At 24.6% G+C, this 18854-nt stretch overlaps 1 protein-coding gene across 11 annotated transcripts in view; it reads left to right on the top strand.

The window, feature by feature from the left end:
* The window catches only part of LOC126905573 (uncharacterized), a 76265-nt gene that overhangs the window by 14563 nt on the left and 42848 nt on the right, over positions 1 to 18854 (top strand). For 2 of the 11 annotated variants that reach the window (XR_007704039.1, XM_050685401.1), the window contains exons 1-2: positions 3533 to 3870; positions 17718 to 18028. Coding sequence is in view for 10 of the 11 variants with exons in the window: in XM_050685401.1 (XP_050541358.1) it covers positions 17809 to 18028 (220 nt within the window). In the remaining variant the exon portion in view is untranslated. Of the gene's footprint in view, positions 1 to 69; positions 509 to 3531; positions 3876 to 3909; positions 3987 to 14872; positions 14944 to 16438; positions 16579 to 16602; positions 16912 to 17717; positions 18029 to 18854 lie in introns of those variants that run through there. The other 9 variants (XM_050685402.1, XM_050685403.1, XM_050685405.1 and 6 more) reach the window with 9 other exon arrangements.

Below are 18854 nucleotides of genomic sequence, written 5' to 3'. Positions count from 1 at the left end.
AATGATAATATATAAAATAAATAGGTGCTCATGTTTGTTTTTATCTACCTTAAACAATATATAATAATTAGCTAATTGGTTGTGGTGAGCTTGGAAGAATCATTCCTATTTTAGAACCAAAAATGCTCCTGTTGGACTGTATATACCTATGATATATCTATTTTTTACGGACATGGGTCACACATTTTTTAGTGAAATAAAAGTACCATATAAAAATTATTGGTTTTAAAAGTGGTACAAAATTAATAAACATGTTTCACAGGCACGGATCCATAAGACATTTTAGGTGGGAGGAGAAGACATTTCACTAAAGTGAGAACTTTTTTTTAGATTACAATTCTAATTTTGGAGACATAGGATCAATACACCCCTCGTATTTACATTTGATGCCATAGATACTTTAAAAACATTTAAGGACCTATTAATATTTTTCAATTCAATAAATATCCAGTATTTAATCATTTTTGTGTGAATAACAATGGAAATGAAAGTAGATGGCAACATAAAGGTAATAAATTACACTAAATTTTTATTTTGCATTTTACTTAATCTTATGTATTTTATCTTAAAGTAAGTAACCTTTTGATAATATATTATTATTTATTTGTATGTTTAGAATTAATAGCATAATTTTATTTATTAAGCTGAGAATGTTAATTATACAATTTGATAATTATTATTTTTTTATTAACACAAATTGCCGAATTTCTATATATTTTCGATTTACAACCAAGTAAGTTCGAAAACAAATGTTATACAATCGAATACAAATTGAAGTAATTTAAAGTGATGATTAAAAAAACGGTAGCACAGTGGGGTCCTGGCATAGTATGGACGTAGCATAGTTGGGACAAGTATAGATGATATCTGACAGTGATTAAAATCACTATCATAAGAAACGCTTCGATACAAATCTGTAATTACTGTATAATTTTTAGAAATTGGTAGATTATTTCAAAAGCAATGATAAATCTTATTCCCTTAATTTTATCCTGATTAGTTATTTGATTTACAATTATAATATATAAATAAATAATAATTATAGTAATTAAGGAAAATGACATATTTAACCTATTTTTTTAATCCTTTAAAGTTGATTTTTGTAAAAGTTTATAATAAAAAAAAATTAATTTATTATCATAACTTTTAGCTCAATTTGCAAGTTTGAAATTGACATAATTGAATAGGAAATTTTATGAGAATTAAAAAAATTGGATCGTTAAGATTAATATGCAGTCAGGAAATTTTATAATTACTATTTATAGTAAATGTATCAGAAAAGCTCAATATTTTTTTGCATCTTTATCGTAATAGATAACTTAAATAGAAATAATAGTAATCATTTCCTAGTAACTTGAAGTGTTTAAAAAGATTGTCTTTTATAATAGATATAAATTATTCTGCTAATAACATTTAGTTTTTAACATATCATTATTTCTATATTCCTACAGGAATATACACAATATATATGTCTAGAGAACAGCTGTTTATACGAACTGCATTTAACCTAAAAAATGTTTGGGGAATTAATAAAAATGTTAATAAATATTTGATCGTTTCTAATTCATCGTGATTATATAAAATAATATAAGAATAATTTTGGTTATAAATTTGTAAACCTATTTGAAATTATCATAGAAAAAAACTTCATAATATGATAATTATAATTCATAATATCAATAATCATTGTTCTATATAATATTATCCTGCTAAAAAAAAAAACAAATAAAATATAGTTTTATACTTTATGTTAGATATTTTAATAACTCAAAAATCAGTGTTGAAAAATATCCTTTTTAAATGGAACTCATTCCAGAATCAGTTCTTCAAAAAAAATAAATCGTTCCCCTTCTTTTTTCCTTTTTATTAAAACAATGTTTAAACAAAAATTCAATATTCTCATGCCACACATCTATAAACCCGTTAAAGAGATCGTGGGATATATTTAAAATTTTCAAAAAGTATAAACATGTTTTAATGATTCTGTATAAATTTCATAGTGAAGAAAAAATCTACTTTGAGCTACAGTTTTGTAGCTCAAAGTATTGTCATTTGAATGACAATACATTGATACCACAATGCGGTATACGTATACGTTGCGATTTTTAATTATTTTCATGAATTCAAAATTATATAACTTCTCGTAAAAGTATTTCTTTGTCCATGATTTTTTTTAATAATTATCAAAAAGTAATCTTAGTCAATCACAATAATTCAGTAAAATTCGGAGCTAAAGTTTATTAGAAGTTAGAACATTTCAAAGTTANTTATCATGATCAATCTATTATTAAAATATATTTTAATAATAGTATACTTTTTTTTTAAGAGGATTTTAAAATATATCTTATAATTTAGCAAAATGAAGAAATATTCATAAATTAATTAAAATTAATTAATTAACATAAAATGTATAGAAAAATCAAAAGAAAATTTTTTTTCTTGAGTATATAAACATTTTAACTTAGTAATAATATTTAATCGGACTGTTTTATTTTTGTAAAGTGAATTTAATATTCACTCAACAATGAAGTGTTCCCATCATAAACTTTAATGAAGTATAAATTGCATCATGGGTCAAGGCTACTAAAAAATTTATAGCTAAAAAATGTAATAAAACTTATTTGATTCTACAACAAATTAAATATGCATATGTAATATTCAGGATAGTTTATATATATTATTAATTGAATAAAACCATATTAAACTACAAATATTTTTAAACAACTGCTAACAATTAAATTAACAGCAACAGTTAATTAAATTATATTGCATAATTTAAACACATTTATAAAAAATTATAAATTTTACCTAAATTGTTATATATTTATCAAAATATTATTTATCTCATATTAAATATTTAAATAAAATAATGTATGTTAATTATGTATTATGTCTTTTTAAAGATTTTTAAGTTGTTTAATTATGTAAATTCTGTATGTCCTATACAAAGTGATTTTTTAATTATGACTGACGTAATATCTTTGAAAAAATAAAATGCCCTATTTTAAATATTTAAAATAAACATGATAAAAAAAATATTAGTGATCACTAAATCATTTAATATATTTAAATTAAAAAAAAAAAGTTATGATATTTATAAAATTACCATACCAATTTTCTTAAACATACTTAACTAACATCATATAACTTATCATATAATTGATCGACCGAAAAATAAAATTTTCGATTATATAACACAGTTCAAGTATAATAAACGACAAACAAAAAAATTCGAATAAATAAAGAAGATCTCAAGTCACACGCCTTGTAGGCTTTAAATGGATAAAATTCATTTACTTTATTCTACTATTGAAACAAGTTCATAATTTTGCAAAACTATATTGCTCTCAAAAGAAAATGTTTTTCTTTTCAAACATGCAATAAATATTTTTAATACTTGAAGCCAAATTTAACTGCTTAGAGCTCAAAGCATTGAATCAAATCAAAATCATAAGTTTTCTTTCTATGATAATTTGTCTTTATTTCAACGTGTCAAATACAATGTTTATCAACATTTTGATTTTGTGGTTTTGACATGGTTGCTTTTCTTTTCTTTAGTCAAAATCAATTTGGTAAACGTATAAGAATAACTCAAAAACTCCATCAAAATTCTTTATAGTTCATTTTGTTTTCCAGAAAGTCTGTAAAAGAATAGGAATGTAGCAACACACGCGCATTTTGTCATGATGTAGGTGCCTTTACTAGCGATGAAGGGTTACACCGAAATATACAGCAGTTTGTTAAACGTGGTCGTTGGGTTCAGTCATCCCCTTAACGTTTCTTGTTTTGTGTATGTATTCGATATTTTTTTAATGGTCTTGTGTTCAAACCATTGGGAATTTTCAAGGAATTTGGATACCAAATATTCATGTACGGTTTGTAAATGTTGACATGAGTATATAGATACTTGACATTTTTAATTTCTGTTCACTTGTTTAAAACTATTGTTGAGTACCCAGTGATTCATACTGAATAGTATTATATGTGTAAGTTGTATGATAAGATAACTCACAATTAGTTTAAAATTTATTGAGCTATAAATAATGTTTTACTTTTGNACTGAATAGTATTATATGTGTAAGTTGTATGATAAGATAACTCACAATTAGTTTAAAATTTATTGAGCTATAAATAATGTTTTACTTTTGACTCATTAAAAAAATATTATTCCATTTTATCACGACTAAATAACAAAACATATAGATAAATATAGTTGAAATATATTTTAATTTTCACAGGTCTCACAAAATACTTATATATAAAATTAAAAATTTTATTTGTTGATAAAAATTACTTAATATAATCTAAAATATTTACTTTACTTATTCATGTTTTAATATAAAAATTAAATGCATAAAATAAATTTAAGGACTTGTTTATTCTAATAAAAAATATTAATATAAATATAACTTGAATTCTGCTCTTTTTTTATAAGGGACGTCTCCGACTGGTCCTAAATTAATAATTACTAATAAGTTATTACTCACATTGTAAGAAATGATCCAAAAATTCCCATACATATAGTTTTCTTATTGTAATTTTACACATAAGTAGAATAAAATTTGACATATAGTACCGAATAAAAATTCTTACATAAATATAACATTTACATCATCACTATTTATTAAAAATTTCTCTTACATTGTATGCGTTAAAAACTTTCAGTAAATGTATGTTAAAATTTGGATATTTTTTCTAAGAGTGCTCTAATTAAATGATCGAGAGCTAAAAACTTACATTTGTTAAATTCAGTTTTCTATCATTTATGTTTCATAGTTAAAATAATTTTTTATAACATATTTATACGCTTAACAACAAAATACTATAACTCACACAACCTGGCTTCCTACATTGATAGCAATATTCATTTCTAAAATGAAATGACTAACAAAAAAAAAAAAAAGATTTAAAATATAGAATTTTGTAGAGTTTTTCCTATGAGTCCACTATAAAATTATATATATATATATACGTGTCTTAAAATGGTTTATACGAACATCGAAGTCAGTTTTCTTCATAGTGTTTCTAAAAGAAGACGGAAATCAATCATAATTCATGAAAATTAATAGAGTTAAAAAGTACAATATGCTGTCATTTGATGACATATTTTATATGAAATGATTTAACTTTTTTAAATTTCTATTTTCAAAATTTATTTAATTACAAAAGATATTTTAGTTCTCGAGCGTTAAAAACGTTATCTCAGTGGGGTACTGTGTGAACGTTACATTACAACTATTTTGTAGAAAGATATATTTCAGTAAAATGGAATTTATTTTTTATACTCTTATGTAAGGAGATGAGTACTAGAGAGCTTTTATGCATGAATATTATTCAGAATGATTAAAGTTGATACTTATTATTGTAACCATTTTTGAAGTATAAAAATTTAGGACAGTGGTAACACAATTGGGTTAAGACAAGTATTGATAGTGTTTAATTTTCAAAAGGAATTGTTGGATTATTCCAAAAGCAACATCAGCTTCTATTTTAGCTTCGATGCGAAGCTGAGAAGGTATTAATTTTACTATGATGTGTTTTTTTTTTAATTTTTTTATTTTTTTTTTTGTGTCTGTGAACGCTCAATCTCAGCTCTCGCTGGACCGATTTTGATGAACAATATGTCAAAAGATCACAAATCGTATCTAGTCGAAGACATTACCCTCAAAAATTGAAAAAAATTCCCTCGTTCCCCGTAAACGGGGGAAATCCCCCAAAAAATTACAAATTTAAAAATCGCTAATTTTCGATATTTTTTCAATTTTTTTTACTTAAAATTGCCATAACTTTTTTAAAAATGACCGAATCAATATAATTTTTTTTTTTATAGATACCTTAGATAATTACCTATCATTTTATATATTTTTGTGAACATTTGACCCTTTAACAGCCCAAAGGATGGGGTTTCAAAATGGTAACTTTTTTACAAAAAATTAACTTTTTCAACTTAACTTTTGAAAATGTTCCGGAAAGACTGACAATTTTATATATACCTTAAATTAAAGCTAATGTAATATACTTTAATTTGAAAAAAAAAAATTTGACCTCTGGACTTGTCTTCATGGTGAAAATGACTACCGTATGCAAAAATATGCTATTTTTGTGAAAAAATTCTTGATATTATATTTTACATTTTTTAACATTATGTTGCTATAACTTTTTAAAAAATGCATGAATCAACTTTATTCTTTAATGATAAATACTTTATATATACTTCTTTCATTCGACATACTTTTTTTTAAAATCGGACCATTTCCCTTTATACAGGGGGGGTGCAAACCTTTTAAAATGCGTATAGAAAGTAGAACTTTTTCAACTTAACTTTTGAAAATGTTCCGGAAAGACTGACACTTTTATATATATCTTAAATTAAAGCTTATGTAATATACTTTAATTTGAAAAAAAAAAATTTGACCTCTGGACTTGTCTTCGTGGTGAAAACGGACATCAAAGTTAAAGAAAAACGTACGATTTCCGTGAAAAAAATCTCGATTTTATATGTTATATTATTTAATTTATATTTTATATAACTTTTGGAAAAATGTATGGATCAATATTATTATTTTTTTATAATAAATATTTATATACCCCTTTCATCTGGCACGCTTTTTTTGTAAATCGGATCATACCCCTTTAACAAGGGGGGTCAAAACTTTAAACATGCGTATTGTTACTACGATATTTTCAATTTAATTTTTGAAAGTATTCCGGAAATACTGACACTTTTAAATATATCTTAAATTAAAGCTTATGTAATATACTTTAATGTGAAAAAAAAAAATTTGACCTCTGGATTTGTCTTCATGGTAAAAATGACTACCGTATGCAAAAATATGCTATTTTTGTGTTAAAATTCTGGGTTTTGTATTTTATTTTATTTTAAAATACCTGACAAGGGGAGTACAGATTTTCATAAATATTATATAAATTAAAATTGATATAGTATAGATAGTTAAACTTATTTAAATATGTTTGTTTCTTTTAAGTCGAGAAAAATAACTTTGAAATTTGAACTAGCTTAAATAGCCAATTTTTCAACCGCCGGAAGCAACGTACGGTTGCCGAGTTGGTAAAATTTATGTTTTACACGCTTGGGGTACGAGGTTCCAACCCGCATATGGCAATGAATTTTTTGCATTTTTTCTTAATTCTTTTTAAGTTAGTATAAATTTTAACTCGTTTGATTTTTATCACATTTAGATTCAATAACTTCAATAAAGATCAAGGATCCCATCACTTTAGTCGCCCCTTGCAAGAAGAAATTTCTTATTCGTATTAAAATTATTTTACTATATTTTAAGTTTTCGCTTCGATGCAAAGCCGAGAAGATATTTTTTTGTGACTATCATTTATTTTCTCTGCTCTAACTTGACCTACTTTTTTCAACAATACGTCAAATTACTACAATTCGTATCTAGTTGAAGATATTACTCTCAAAAATTGAAAAAAAAATTCTAATTTATCAATTAAACAGTTAGTTATTACATCGTCTCCATAAAGACAATTAAAATCATTAATTTCTAATGTTTTCAAAATATTTATTAACGAATGAAGTTTGATATGATAGGTTTCAACTACAAAATTAAATCATTTTACTTTGTAATTTAATAATTTTATTACTCTGTTTGTGTGTGCTACTATTAGACTATAATATTCAAATTTTTTTCTAACGTGTTGCTATATAAATCATTTCTAAAAAAAATGATTGTTTTTTCTCCTGAATTAACAATTGATTTTTACAAATATAATCAAATTTTATAATAAACTCAATTGAGTAAATCTTTTTAACAACTTTGTTTTGATTGGTACATTTAGTTAAAGTAAATCATTAAAATTAATTAAGTTCTCAATATTTCAATTATAGAATCTTTTCAACAAACAACAAAAGTTCCTAGGAAATTATTACTATTACTTCTATTTAAGTTATCTATTACCATAAAAATGCAAAAAAATATTGAGCTTTTCTGATAAATTTACAATAAATAGTAATTATAAAACTTTCTGACTGCATATTGATCTTAACGATACAATTTTTTTAATTGTCATAAAATTTTCTATTTAATTATGTCAATGTCAAACTTACCAATTGAGCTAAAAGTTATGGTAAAATAAATTTTTTTTTTTTTTTATAAACATTTACAACAATCAACTTTAAACGATTAACAAAATTGGTTAAATATGTCATTTTCCTTATTTTTAACTTATTAATAATCAAATTAATATTAAATATTATATCAAATCAGTATTAATTTAAAACAATTTTTTTTGTTCTTAATTATTTTTTTTTATATGTAAAAACTATTTTTTAATAATATTAAAACTTAGAAGTTATAGAAAAAGTCTAATTGCACATTTTAAAACATCGCGAAAAGTTGATTTAGAATAGTATATTTTTGTTTCTGATGGAAGTTCCTTGTAGTCCAGTGTATAAAACTTATAACTTTGTTAATTGTTATAACTTTATCAAAAATGACCAAATCAGTATATTTTTTTTTATTTAGATGCATGTCTTTATCTATCATTTGGTTTTTTTTATAAATCTAACCCTTTACCTGCCCACAAGAGGGATTCAAAATATTAACTTTTTTTTTTTTAGTTAAAGTAAATCATTAAAATTAATTCAGTTCTGGATATTTCAATAGTAGAATCTTTTTAAATATCAAAAATTACTTAGAAATGATTACTATGATTTCTATTTAAGTGTTCTATTACGATAAAAATGCAAAAAATAATGAGTTTTTCTGATAAATTTACAATAAATAATAATTATAAAACTTTCTGACTGCATATTAATCTTAAAAATAACATTGTTTTAATTCTCATAAAATTTTCTATTTAATGATTCATTCTAGTCAACGAAGGAGTAATTTTGCAGAATAGCAGAAAAAATTCCCAACAAACTTTTTTTTTTTTTGTTTTAATTAGGCAATTGGTGGATTATTCCAAAAGCAACATCAACTCTTATTTCTTTAATTATATCATGATTAGTAGTTCTTTGATTTTAAAATATAATATTTGAATATATACTAATTATAATTATTAAATTTAGTATGAAATTGATATTTAATATTGTAATTTAAACGGAGAAATTATAAAAATAATAAAGAAGTTATATTTTGCTTTACTTTTACGTGTATAAAAATTTAAAGGGCTTGATACAATAATTTTCAATAAAAACTGTTTGTTACTATAAAAAAATGCACTGGACTACAAGGAACTTTCATCAGAAGCAAAAATATACTTTTCTAAATCAACTTTTCGCGTTGTTTTCAAATCTGCAAGTAGACTATTTCTATCACTTCTAATTTTTTATATTATTACTAATTATATATATAAAATAATAATTAAAAGAAAAAAAAATTTGTTTTCAAATTATTACTGATTTGATTTTTAATATGTTAAAAATAATCAGTCCAAATTTTCAATTTTAACCTATTTTTTTGGTTCTTTAAAGTTGATGAAAAATTTTTGATAAAGATTTATGAAAGTTTATAGTAAAATAAATTGAATATATTACCATAACTTTTAGCTCAATTACAAGTTTAAAATTGACATCTAGGCCAGTCAACAAAGGAAAAATTGCGGAAAAAATTTTGTTTTTTTAAAAGTTGAATTAAAATATGTATAATGACATACTAATAGTCCTCAAGATTGGAATTGAGCTTTTTTTTTAAATCCTCGCAAAAGTTCAAAAATATGAGCTTTCTTAATTTTCTCAAAAAAAAATATTTAACTTACAAAAAAAAGTTTCGCACAAAAGTTGTTTAAAAGACAATTATAAATAAAAATATAATCTTATATTTTTTCATTTAAACAAATATTTTTCGAGTTACATTACATTTAATATGAGTAATAAAATTTATATTCCATTTTTTTCATTTTACGGTTACTTTTTATCATGTTATACTTACATTAGACACAATGTTATAAATGCATATGTGTGTATGTGTGAGTTTATTTATTTATTGTATCATTAAAGTGTAGTGTATATTGAGATACAACCGATAGAGTAGGTAATTGATTTGACGCTATATTATTTAAACCCAACTAAACGCTAAATTGTACATTCCGAAATAACAATCATATTATGTCAATTGCCACCGGAATATCTGGTAATATTTTTCTTTTTCTTTGCCTTAATCCCAACTACTTGGGGTCGGGCACCCTTATCCTAAGATTCCACTTGACACGATCTCCCACATCTTCTACGCTCACATCAGCTGTCCTCAAATCGCATTCAATAGCATCCCTCCATCTCTTTTTTGGTCTTCCTCTATCTCTTCTTCCTTCAACATTCATTTCTATAACTGTTCTTACAGCTTTCGATTCTTCTTTCCTCATACCATGACTAAACAATCTAAGTCTATTTTCTGTCATCTTATCCACGATTGACGCAACACCTATACTTCCTCTTATATGCTCGTTCCTTATCCTATCTTCTCTAGTCACTCCACTCATCCAACTAAGCATTCTCATCTCTGCTACACTTATTCTCTGCTCTACTTTCTTATCAACCGCCCAACACTATTAACCATACATCATAGCTGGCCTCACAATTTCATACTAAATTTAAAAACTATAATTAGTATTTATTCATATATTATATTTTAAAATCAAAGAACTACTAATCAGGATATAATTAAAGAAATAAGAGTTCATGTTGCTTTTAAAATATTTCACCAATTTCTCTAAAGGAAACACTATCTACAGATTTGCATCGAAGCGTTTCTTATGATAGTGATTTTAATCACTGTCAGATATCATCTATACTTATCTCATCTATGCCACGTCTATACTGTGCCTCGACCCCACTGTGCTACCGTTTTTTTTTACTTATATCCTGAATTCAAATTTTGTGATTTTTTATTGACATATTAAAAATTTAGTATTGTAATTTTTACAGAGAAATTATAATGTAGTTACAGACTTTGTTAACTCTTTTGCAAATGTGTAACAAAATTTTATTTTATTAGAAAAAAAAACAAAAGTTCGATTATTCTGACGCCTGTTAGCTAATTATAATTTCAGTTATGAAATTCAAATAATATTTTATTATAAGCTACTGGTAATTAGAATATCTTTTTGAAAAAGGTAGCTCTTTCCTTTAAATATACTGCAATAAATAATATATAATATAATGCACATTAAAAGTTACGAAAATCCTATCAAAAAATATTTAACTTTTAACATTAAAATATAATTTGTTGTAAAAGGGGAGTTTAAATATCTTCCACTTTATATGATAATACTAATTAACAATTATATATAATGTATAATATATATAATTGAAAACAAAAATTTAAGTAGATGATTGTCATGATTTTTTACAAAAATAACATCGTGCTATTACAAATTTACTTTTTTCTTGATTTTTTACTTCAAAAACGGTTTAAAATTTTAATATCGATAAATACTTTAGTAGTAATTTAATAATAACCATGCTTTTAATAATACGAAATGTGTGGATTTTGTGATAAATTCAAACTGACGTTAAATTAAATAAATTTATTGTAAATTATTATTGCTGTTTTGTAATACTTATCAATTATATAATTGTTTAATTTTAAAATCTTAAAGATTTTAAAGAAGTATAACATTGTAACATTATACACTTACTTTACTTTATACACTTTACAAAGTAAAATATTTTATTAATATGATAATCAAAGAACTTTAAACCATTATTGTTAAAACATGAATTGTATATTCGTTACTAAATTTTTTCATATTGTTTTACCGAAATGAAAATATTCAGTGATTGTTTAACTATGAATCGCGCAATATCTATGAAAACATAAAACAAAATATAATTTTTTCTTTTTAGAATATAATAGTATCCTATGTTCTATAATTTTCAGAAAACAATATGTTCCTATCATTCTCTCTATCTCATGAAGTTTAATTAACTTTAGTTTTTTAAATAGAAACATTATGTTTAACAATTTAAAAAATAGAAAATGTTCTATAGACCATTATAGACAACTTTTGAACCAGTAGATATTAATTAGTATTTTAATATTATGATAGGAAGTGCATTAATGCTTATAGATAAACAACGGCGTAATGTGAGTCAAATTTTAGGAGTTGGAAAAATTTTAATTTTCTTGGGAGGGAAATACTACTAGCGTTCCTGACTTTCCTTTAACCATTTCCGAGTTTTAATACTTATAAAAATAACCCCAAAATATTTGCCAAGTGACCAAAATATTATTATCTACGTGCTCTCCTCATTTCAAAATTCTACAAAAAATTAACAAGTACCTAAAAACATTGTTTAACAATATGAAATGCAATAAAAATATGAGAAACTATAAATGAATATAAAAATTTTTAAGGCATATAAATTTAAAACTATTAAAAAACTAATTAAATTTTTTTAAGTTTGCTCTTTCATAATATTTAATTTTTATGAGATACGGAATTTTATTAATTAAAATAATAAACAATTACTATAAGTATTCAAAATAAACAAATACAATTCTATTATTGAACAAATTTTTAAATTTAAAGTATCAACATATTTCAGTATAAAACACTATAATAAAAAATTTATCCATGATGAATAGTAATTACCATAATTTAAAAAATGATGTAGTCTTTAATTTAACATAAACTGTTAACAATACAAGGTGATTATGTGCCGGTTCTGAATAACATAAGTACTTCGTAATACATAACAGTAATAATAGAAAGTCAAGGCTATGCAGTGAGTCAAGTAGTCATTCGAACGTTGTCTAGAAAAAGTAATTTGCCTCTTAAATTGCTATCGTCTTTAGACTTCTAAGTATAGTCAAATCATTAGAAAAATGTTTGAACGACTCATTATAACATTTTTAAAGGTCTGTAAAACGATGGGATTCGACAGGCAAATTATTTTTTCTAAACGATGTCCAAATATTTACTTGGACTTACTGTAGCCTGTTGATATCGCGTCGATAATAAAACGTAAATATAATCAGAAACAGTATACTTCTCCTCATTTTTTTAGTAGTTCTCAATTAATGATTTTTTTTTTAATGATGATCAACAGGACACACAGCGCATTATTAAATAACTATATAATATTTTTCTTATGAAATCGTACAATAATTAGCAAAAATTAATCATTGAATTATTATTTTAAAATTTGAAGGACGGCAAAAAATTGTAGGAGTCTCAAACGTATACTGTTGCAATCCCAACATTTTGTTTATAATTACGTTACTAAGATAAAAAAAATTAACTAATCCGTACGTCACCTCTAGTTTTTATATTAAAATGCAATAACTAGTAAGTACTAGTACTAATTCAAAATTTGTTATTAACCAGACTTAGATAGATAATTTTCTAGTTTTTAGGTTAAAAATATATGTTTCTATTTAAAAAACTAAAGTTTTTAGAATTGTGGATAGGACCAAATTTCTTTAATAATTATAAAACGTAGTACAATTAACTTAAGAATAGTTAATATTATGTTAAATATATATTGATAATATATAGAGCAGGGGCGTCATTTGGGGAGGGTTCGGACAATACAACCGCACCCCTTACTTTAAAAACAGCCTTAATTGGCCTGCAAAATAATGCACCAATTTTTTATACATTAATTCAAATTTCAAAAACATTGTATTATCATGATTACATGGGCCAATAAACAAATATTCTGGTAACAATTAATTGAGTAAACAATTAATATATCATACTGGACTATTTATTAGTAATGGGCATTTTCGAATATTTTTTGAATCACTATTGAATAGTTAGATAGTTACTTTTCGATATTTCCCATCACTACTATTTATATTTATACCGGACACACGATATTAATATTGATGTTCGTAACAGTTTTATCTTCGATGCAAAGCTAAGAAGGTATTAATTTTACGATGATGTGTTAATATTTTTTTGTGTCTGTTACTAAAAGACATTTTCCTTGTTTTTCGTAAATGGTGGAAATCCCTCGAAAATTATAATTTTTATAATCTGTAAATTTCAACATTTATTTCTCTAAAATTGACATAACTTATTCAAAAATGAACAAATCAAAATAATTATTTTTTATATTAAAACCTTAAGTAATTTTCTTTTATTTGATCAAATATTTTTGAAAATCTAACCCTTTACCTACCCAGAAGAAGGAATTCAAAATAGTATTTATTTCAACTTAAGTTTTAAAAATGTTCTGGAAATACTGCGTCCTTAAAACATATGCCAAATTCAAGGTTATGATACGTACTAAAAATTAAAAAAAAATGTTTACTGTCACTTTATCTTCTGCATGCAAACGATTGCCGTAGTTCAAAAAATGCTATTTTTTGTTTGTTTGTTATAAGATACCTTATAAGGGTTTGCTATAGTATAAGTCAGTCAATATATATAAAATTTACATGAATATTTCTATAATGTATAACTTAAATTAATATAAATTTATACAAAAAGCCTTTTTAAATTTTTAAAAACTTAAAAATTTGTATAAAAAGTAGAACTTTTTCAACTTAACTTTTGAAAATTTGCGTTTTTAAAATATATATTAAAAAAACACATCATAGTAAAATTAATACCTTCTCAGCTTCGCATCGAAGCTAATAAAGCTAATTCTATGTACTAGAAGTTCAAAAAAATTTGTACCAACGAACTATTTTCTATGTACAAATGGCAGTCGAAGTAGAACAAAAAATAGGAGTTAATTTTGCTTTAAGAATAATCCACCAATTTCTTAAAATTAAACACTATCTACAGATTTGCATCGAAGCGTTTCTTATAATAGTGATTTCAATCACTATGAGATATCATCTATACTTGTCCCAATTATGCCATAACCCCCTCACTGTTCTATCTTTTTTATCACGACTTTTTTGCCGCGCAGTTAACAGAAATAATTGATAACAGTAGTTAACTGATAAATATAAAATTCAAAGATTGCTACGACCCCGACGCCACGTTATATAATGTAATATTAAAGTAGTAAGTATTATTATAATTTATATTTACTACTTATGGTTGATTGTGATTTATAATGTATGAAAAAATTAAAAGAAGAATAATTTATTTAAGTAGGTATATCTATTTTTATATGGCCTGATGAAATTTCATAATGGTCTACTTGAAATCTCGCACACCAAAAAAAGAAAACTGAAATGACGTCCCTGATATAGAGGGTTTCCCAGCACTCACTAACAACTTAAATAATTTCTGATTCAGTTAATATTTTTTGCTAATTTTTTTTTTAATATTTTATTTACTTAAGGGCTATAATAATAATGTAATAAATATAATTTTTATAATTAAATAAAAAAACTATAATTTTAAAATTTACGAGAAATGTTTAAAAAAATTAAAAATAGCCATTTTATAGATTAAATTTTAAGAAAAATTTGGTGAAAAAATTTTTCATTAATGTTTTGTAGNAGCCATTTTATAGATTAAATTTTAAGAAAAATTTGGTGAAAAAATTTTTCATTAATGTTTTGTAGTTAATTTTTTTTAACATTTTAAATTTTGTTAAAAATCGATTTTTTTTTTTGTATTTATGCTACGGTATCAAACGCTGGTTATTTTATAAAAAAGGACAGAAGTAAACACAATCTTTTCACACTAAATATTTTGTGTATGGATTTTTCCATATTTGAAATCCATAAAAATTGTTGACGTTCTAATGACCGGCTTTAATTCAAATAAAAACTCGAACAATACCTATTACTTAATAATTAGTTTTATCTCTAAAGAGATAAAACTACTTATTCTAACTAAAATTAGAATTTATTTATCACAAGTCAAGATTTATATTATACTAAGTATAAAGTCTATTATATTTACAAACTTGGTATTTATACGATAATAATAAATCGATGTGAGTGCTGGGCCACCCATATAAAAATATATTATGTTTTATATTTTTCAAGATTTTGTGTGAGTCATAATTAAATACAGTAGAACTCCAATTATCCGAATTAATGGGGACCGGGACCCATTCACTGACTAATCAAAATAAACAATGACAGGTGACTGCAATGCGCCGGAACTGGAGTGGGAACTCTTACCACGTGTTGTGCCTACACTGACGCCGCGGACTTTGGACAAATTTTTTTCTGATTTTTTCTGAAAGTGATTCGGATAATCGGCGATTCGGATGATCGGAGTTCGGATAATTGGAGTTCTACTGTAATCACTATGTACAATGTTAAGTTTAGTTAGTACGGTGTAATTTCAGGATATGTATTTTATGGTGTGAGTAGTAAAACATATACAAACAACTAAAATAATTATTATGCATGTTGAGTGTAAATGTGTTTGCGGCGTATGCAATCGACTCAACCATAATGAATTTGGGTAAAACAATAAATATAATTTAAGTGCGCTTTTGCACTAGTAGTAGCTTTTGCCCTTCCTCCGGAAACGTACCTTGGCCTTACTGTCACTTTGCATACTATTACTAAAGTTATCCGGCTGTAATTTTAGGTACTGCCTTTGTTGGCGAAGACGAGCTTTTCTCACTCATAACGCGTGAACAGTGTTCTTGTTGTTTATGTCAACATGCATAACGACGTAGATATGACCGGATAACCACATTAATGGGAAACGATTATTACAGTGGTTGAGGTACCTTAATCAAATGTGTATTTTGTTTTCCGTTGAGGGTTTGTACGCAACTTCCAAACGTTTTATAGCTACAGTATATGGTTATAAATAAGTTATGTCTGCTTTTTCTTGACTAGTTATTTCATAGAAGTGCGCTGCCTCGGGTTGTTCAAAGAGAAAGTAATAGACTTTACGTAGAATTGTAAACTAATTTAACAATTTTTTCGTTGAAATGTTGACTTTTGTAAATAAATAATATTCTTATTGGCCGAAATTTAATCATTTTTATGTTTTTCAGTTAAACGAATAAAATATGATAGTAAATTTTAAGTATTAACACACATTATGTATAAGGTAAAATAGTATTAATAATTTTAAAAGCTAAGATAGTTTATTAAGTTCAATTGAAATGGCGTTATGCTTCAGGACGCAATTATCGGGTTAAAATTCATCAGGTTTATATGGTTAGGTATTGGACAATATCTTAAGGAATTTTTAGTATTCAACATTTCATAATTTAGAAGTTGAAATCAAAAAAATTACTATCATCGAATAAAATGTTCTGCTGAATTAGATTTTTGTTTGATAATGAAATATATGAAGTATTTGGTACCAAAAATGATTTATTAAATTACATTCATCTTACTTATTTTTTCAGTAAAAATATTTTCTGGTATAATAAAACAGTAGTCAAATTTGTTTTATATTTACTTAATATTTGAAGTATGTTAGGAAATTTACTTATCTTGAGACATAATTACTCATTTATAAAACTAAAGGTTTTAACTTTGTAGCTAATCCTTATAGGATACCTCTCATTTATATTAAAATATAAAAGTTTTTTTCAAATATTTATGAATAGTTATGTACATCTTAAAAATAGAATTAGATGTTTATAATTGGATCTTATACGACCGTGACATTATCTTCTATAATTATGCTTGAAAAAATCATAACGTACACTAAGTTTAGTGCTTTCATGAAAAATCTTGATGTAAAAGAAAACATCTCCGTTGGTCAGACTTCAAAGTTACATAACAGAAGAGCATATTTTTGTCCTTTATAATTAAAAATATAGTTGTTAGATAACTTTTAACAGAAATTACAACATAAGCGGAGAAGTTAATAAGGAATAAATAATTTAAAGTTGTATATTGCAGGTGTTAATGATATAATTAATGGCGAGTATTCTGGAAACTGTTTTTGACGCGTGACGACGTGTTGAAATATCGTCCGAGTTGCAGGGTGACAATGTGCGCGGTCAGCAAAGAGCCGGATAACGTGTCTCGAGCTAGTATTGTGTTTAGCTTGGCGTCATTGGCAATTCTATTCATCGGATTTGTGACTGGATCGTGGGTAACCACAAGGGAACCATATAAAGTACCCGGAACCGATATGTATACAGCTGTCGCATTTCGCATTGGTTTGTGGAAAATCTGTCCAACACTTAAGAAAATAAACTCGACGCTTAGTAAGTACACGCTTAATTTAATGATAGAACAGAATTGAGTTGGTATTAAACAAATATGTCAGTACAATGTGCAAAGGACATAAAAACATTTAACGTAAGCGGTATATATTTTTTGTTAAACTGATGTAATTACATTTATAAACTAATAGTAACTCGAAATCAAAAATAATAAGAATAATTAACAATAAAAAATATTGATAGCTCGTGGAAGTACTAATTTGGTATACAAAATAAATAATTCATATAAATGATCTATACCAGAACGTCTGTAAAAATTATTTCAAAAATAAACCAAAGCTTAATGTTGTTTCAAGTATAATGTAATTTAATAATTGTTTAAACTTGATCAATGACCTAATGAAGTAGATGCATGTCATTTTTATTATATATATACATATATATATATAAGAAAAAAAAATGTGTACAGATTTCTTTTTACAAAAAGTTATCATGTTAAGATTACAAATAGCACAAAAATAAGCTATCCAATAATGGTACATTTACTGGTCATTTAGGTTATTAAATAATATGAGAGAAAAGAAAAAAAAATTATTTTAAGACATTTGTTTATATAATTCAAAAAAAGTCATGTCAATTAGTTTAAAAAGTATTTTTTATTCAGTAAGATTACTAAAATAACAAGAAAAAGAAAAATTAAGTTTTAAATAGTTACATGCTAATGTTCTATATTCGTAGGGGGATCTTAATTAACAAAAACTTAAAAAAAGTGCATTTTAATATAAAACAATTTGTATAGTTTTATCTTAATCGTTTAGCTATAATAATACTTCTGTATTGAAAGCTAATAAAAAAAAAAAAAAAAAAA

Source organism: Daktulosphaira vitifoliae, unplaced genomic scaffold (genome assembly GCF_025091365.1).
Source record: "Daktulosphaira vitifoliae isolate Bord-2020 unplaced genomic scaffold, ASM2509136v1 Scaffold_4, whole genome shotgun sequence".
Lineage (NCBI taxonomy): Eukaryota > Metazoa > Arthropoda > Insecta > Hemiptera > Phylloxeridae > Daktulosphaira > Daktulosphaira vitifoliae.
Note: the sequence above shows the minus strand (reverse complement) of the source record. Positions and strands in the feature narration are given on the sequence as shown.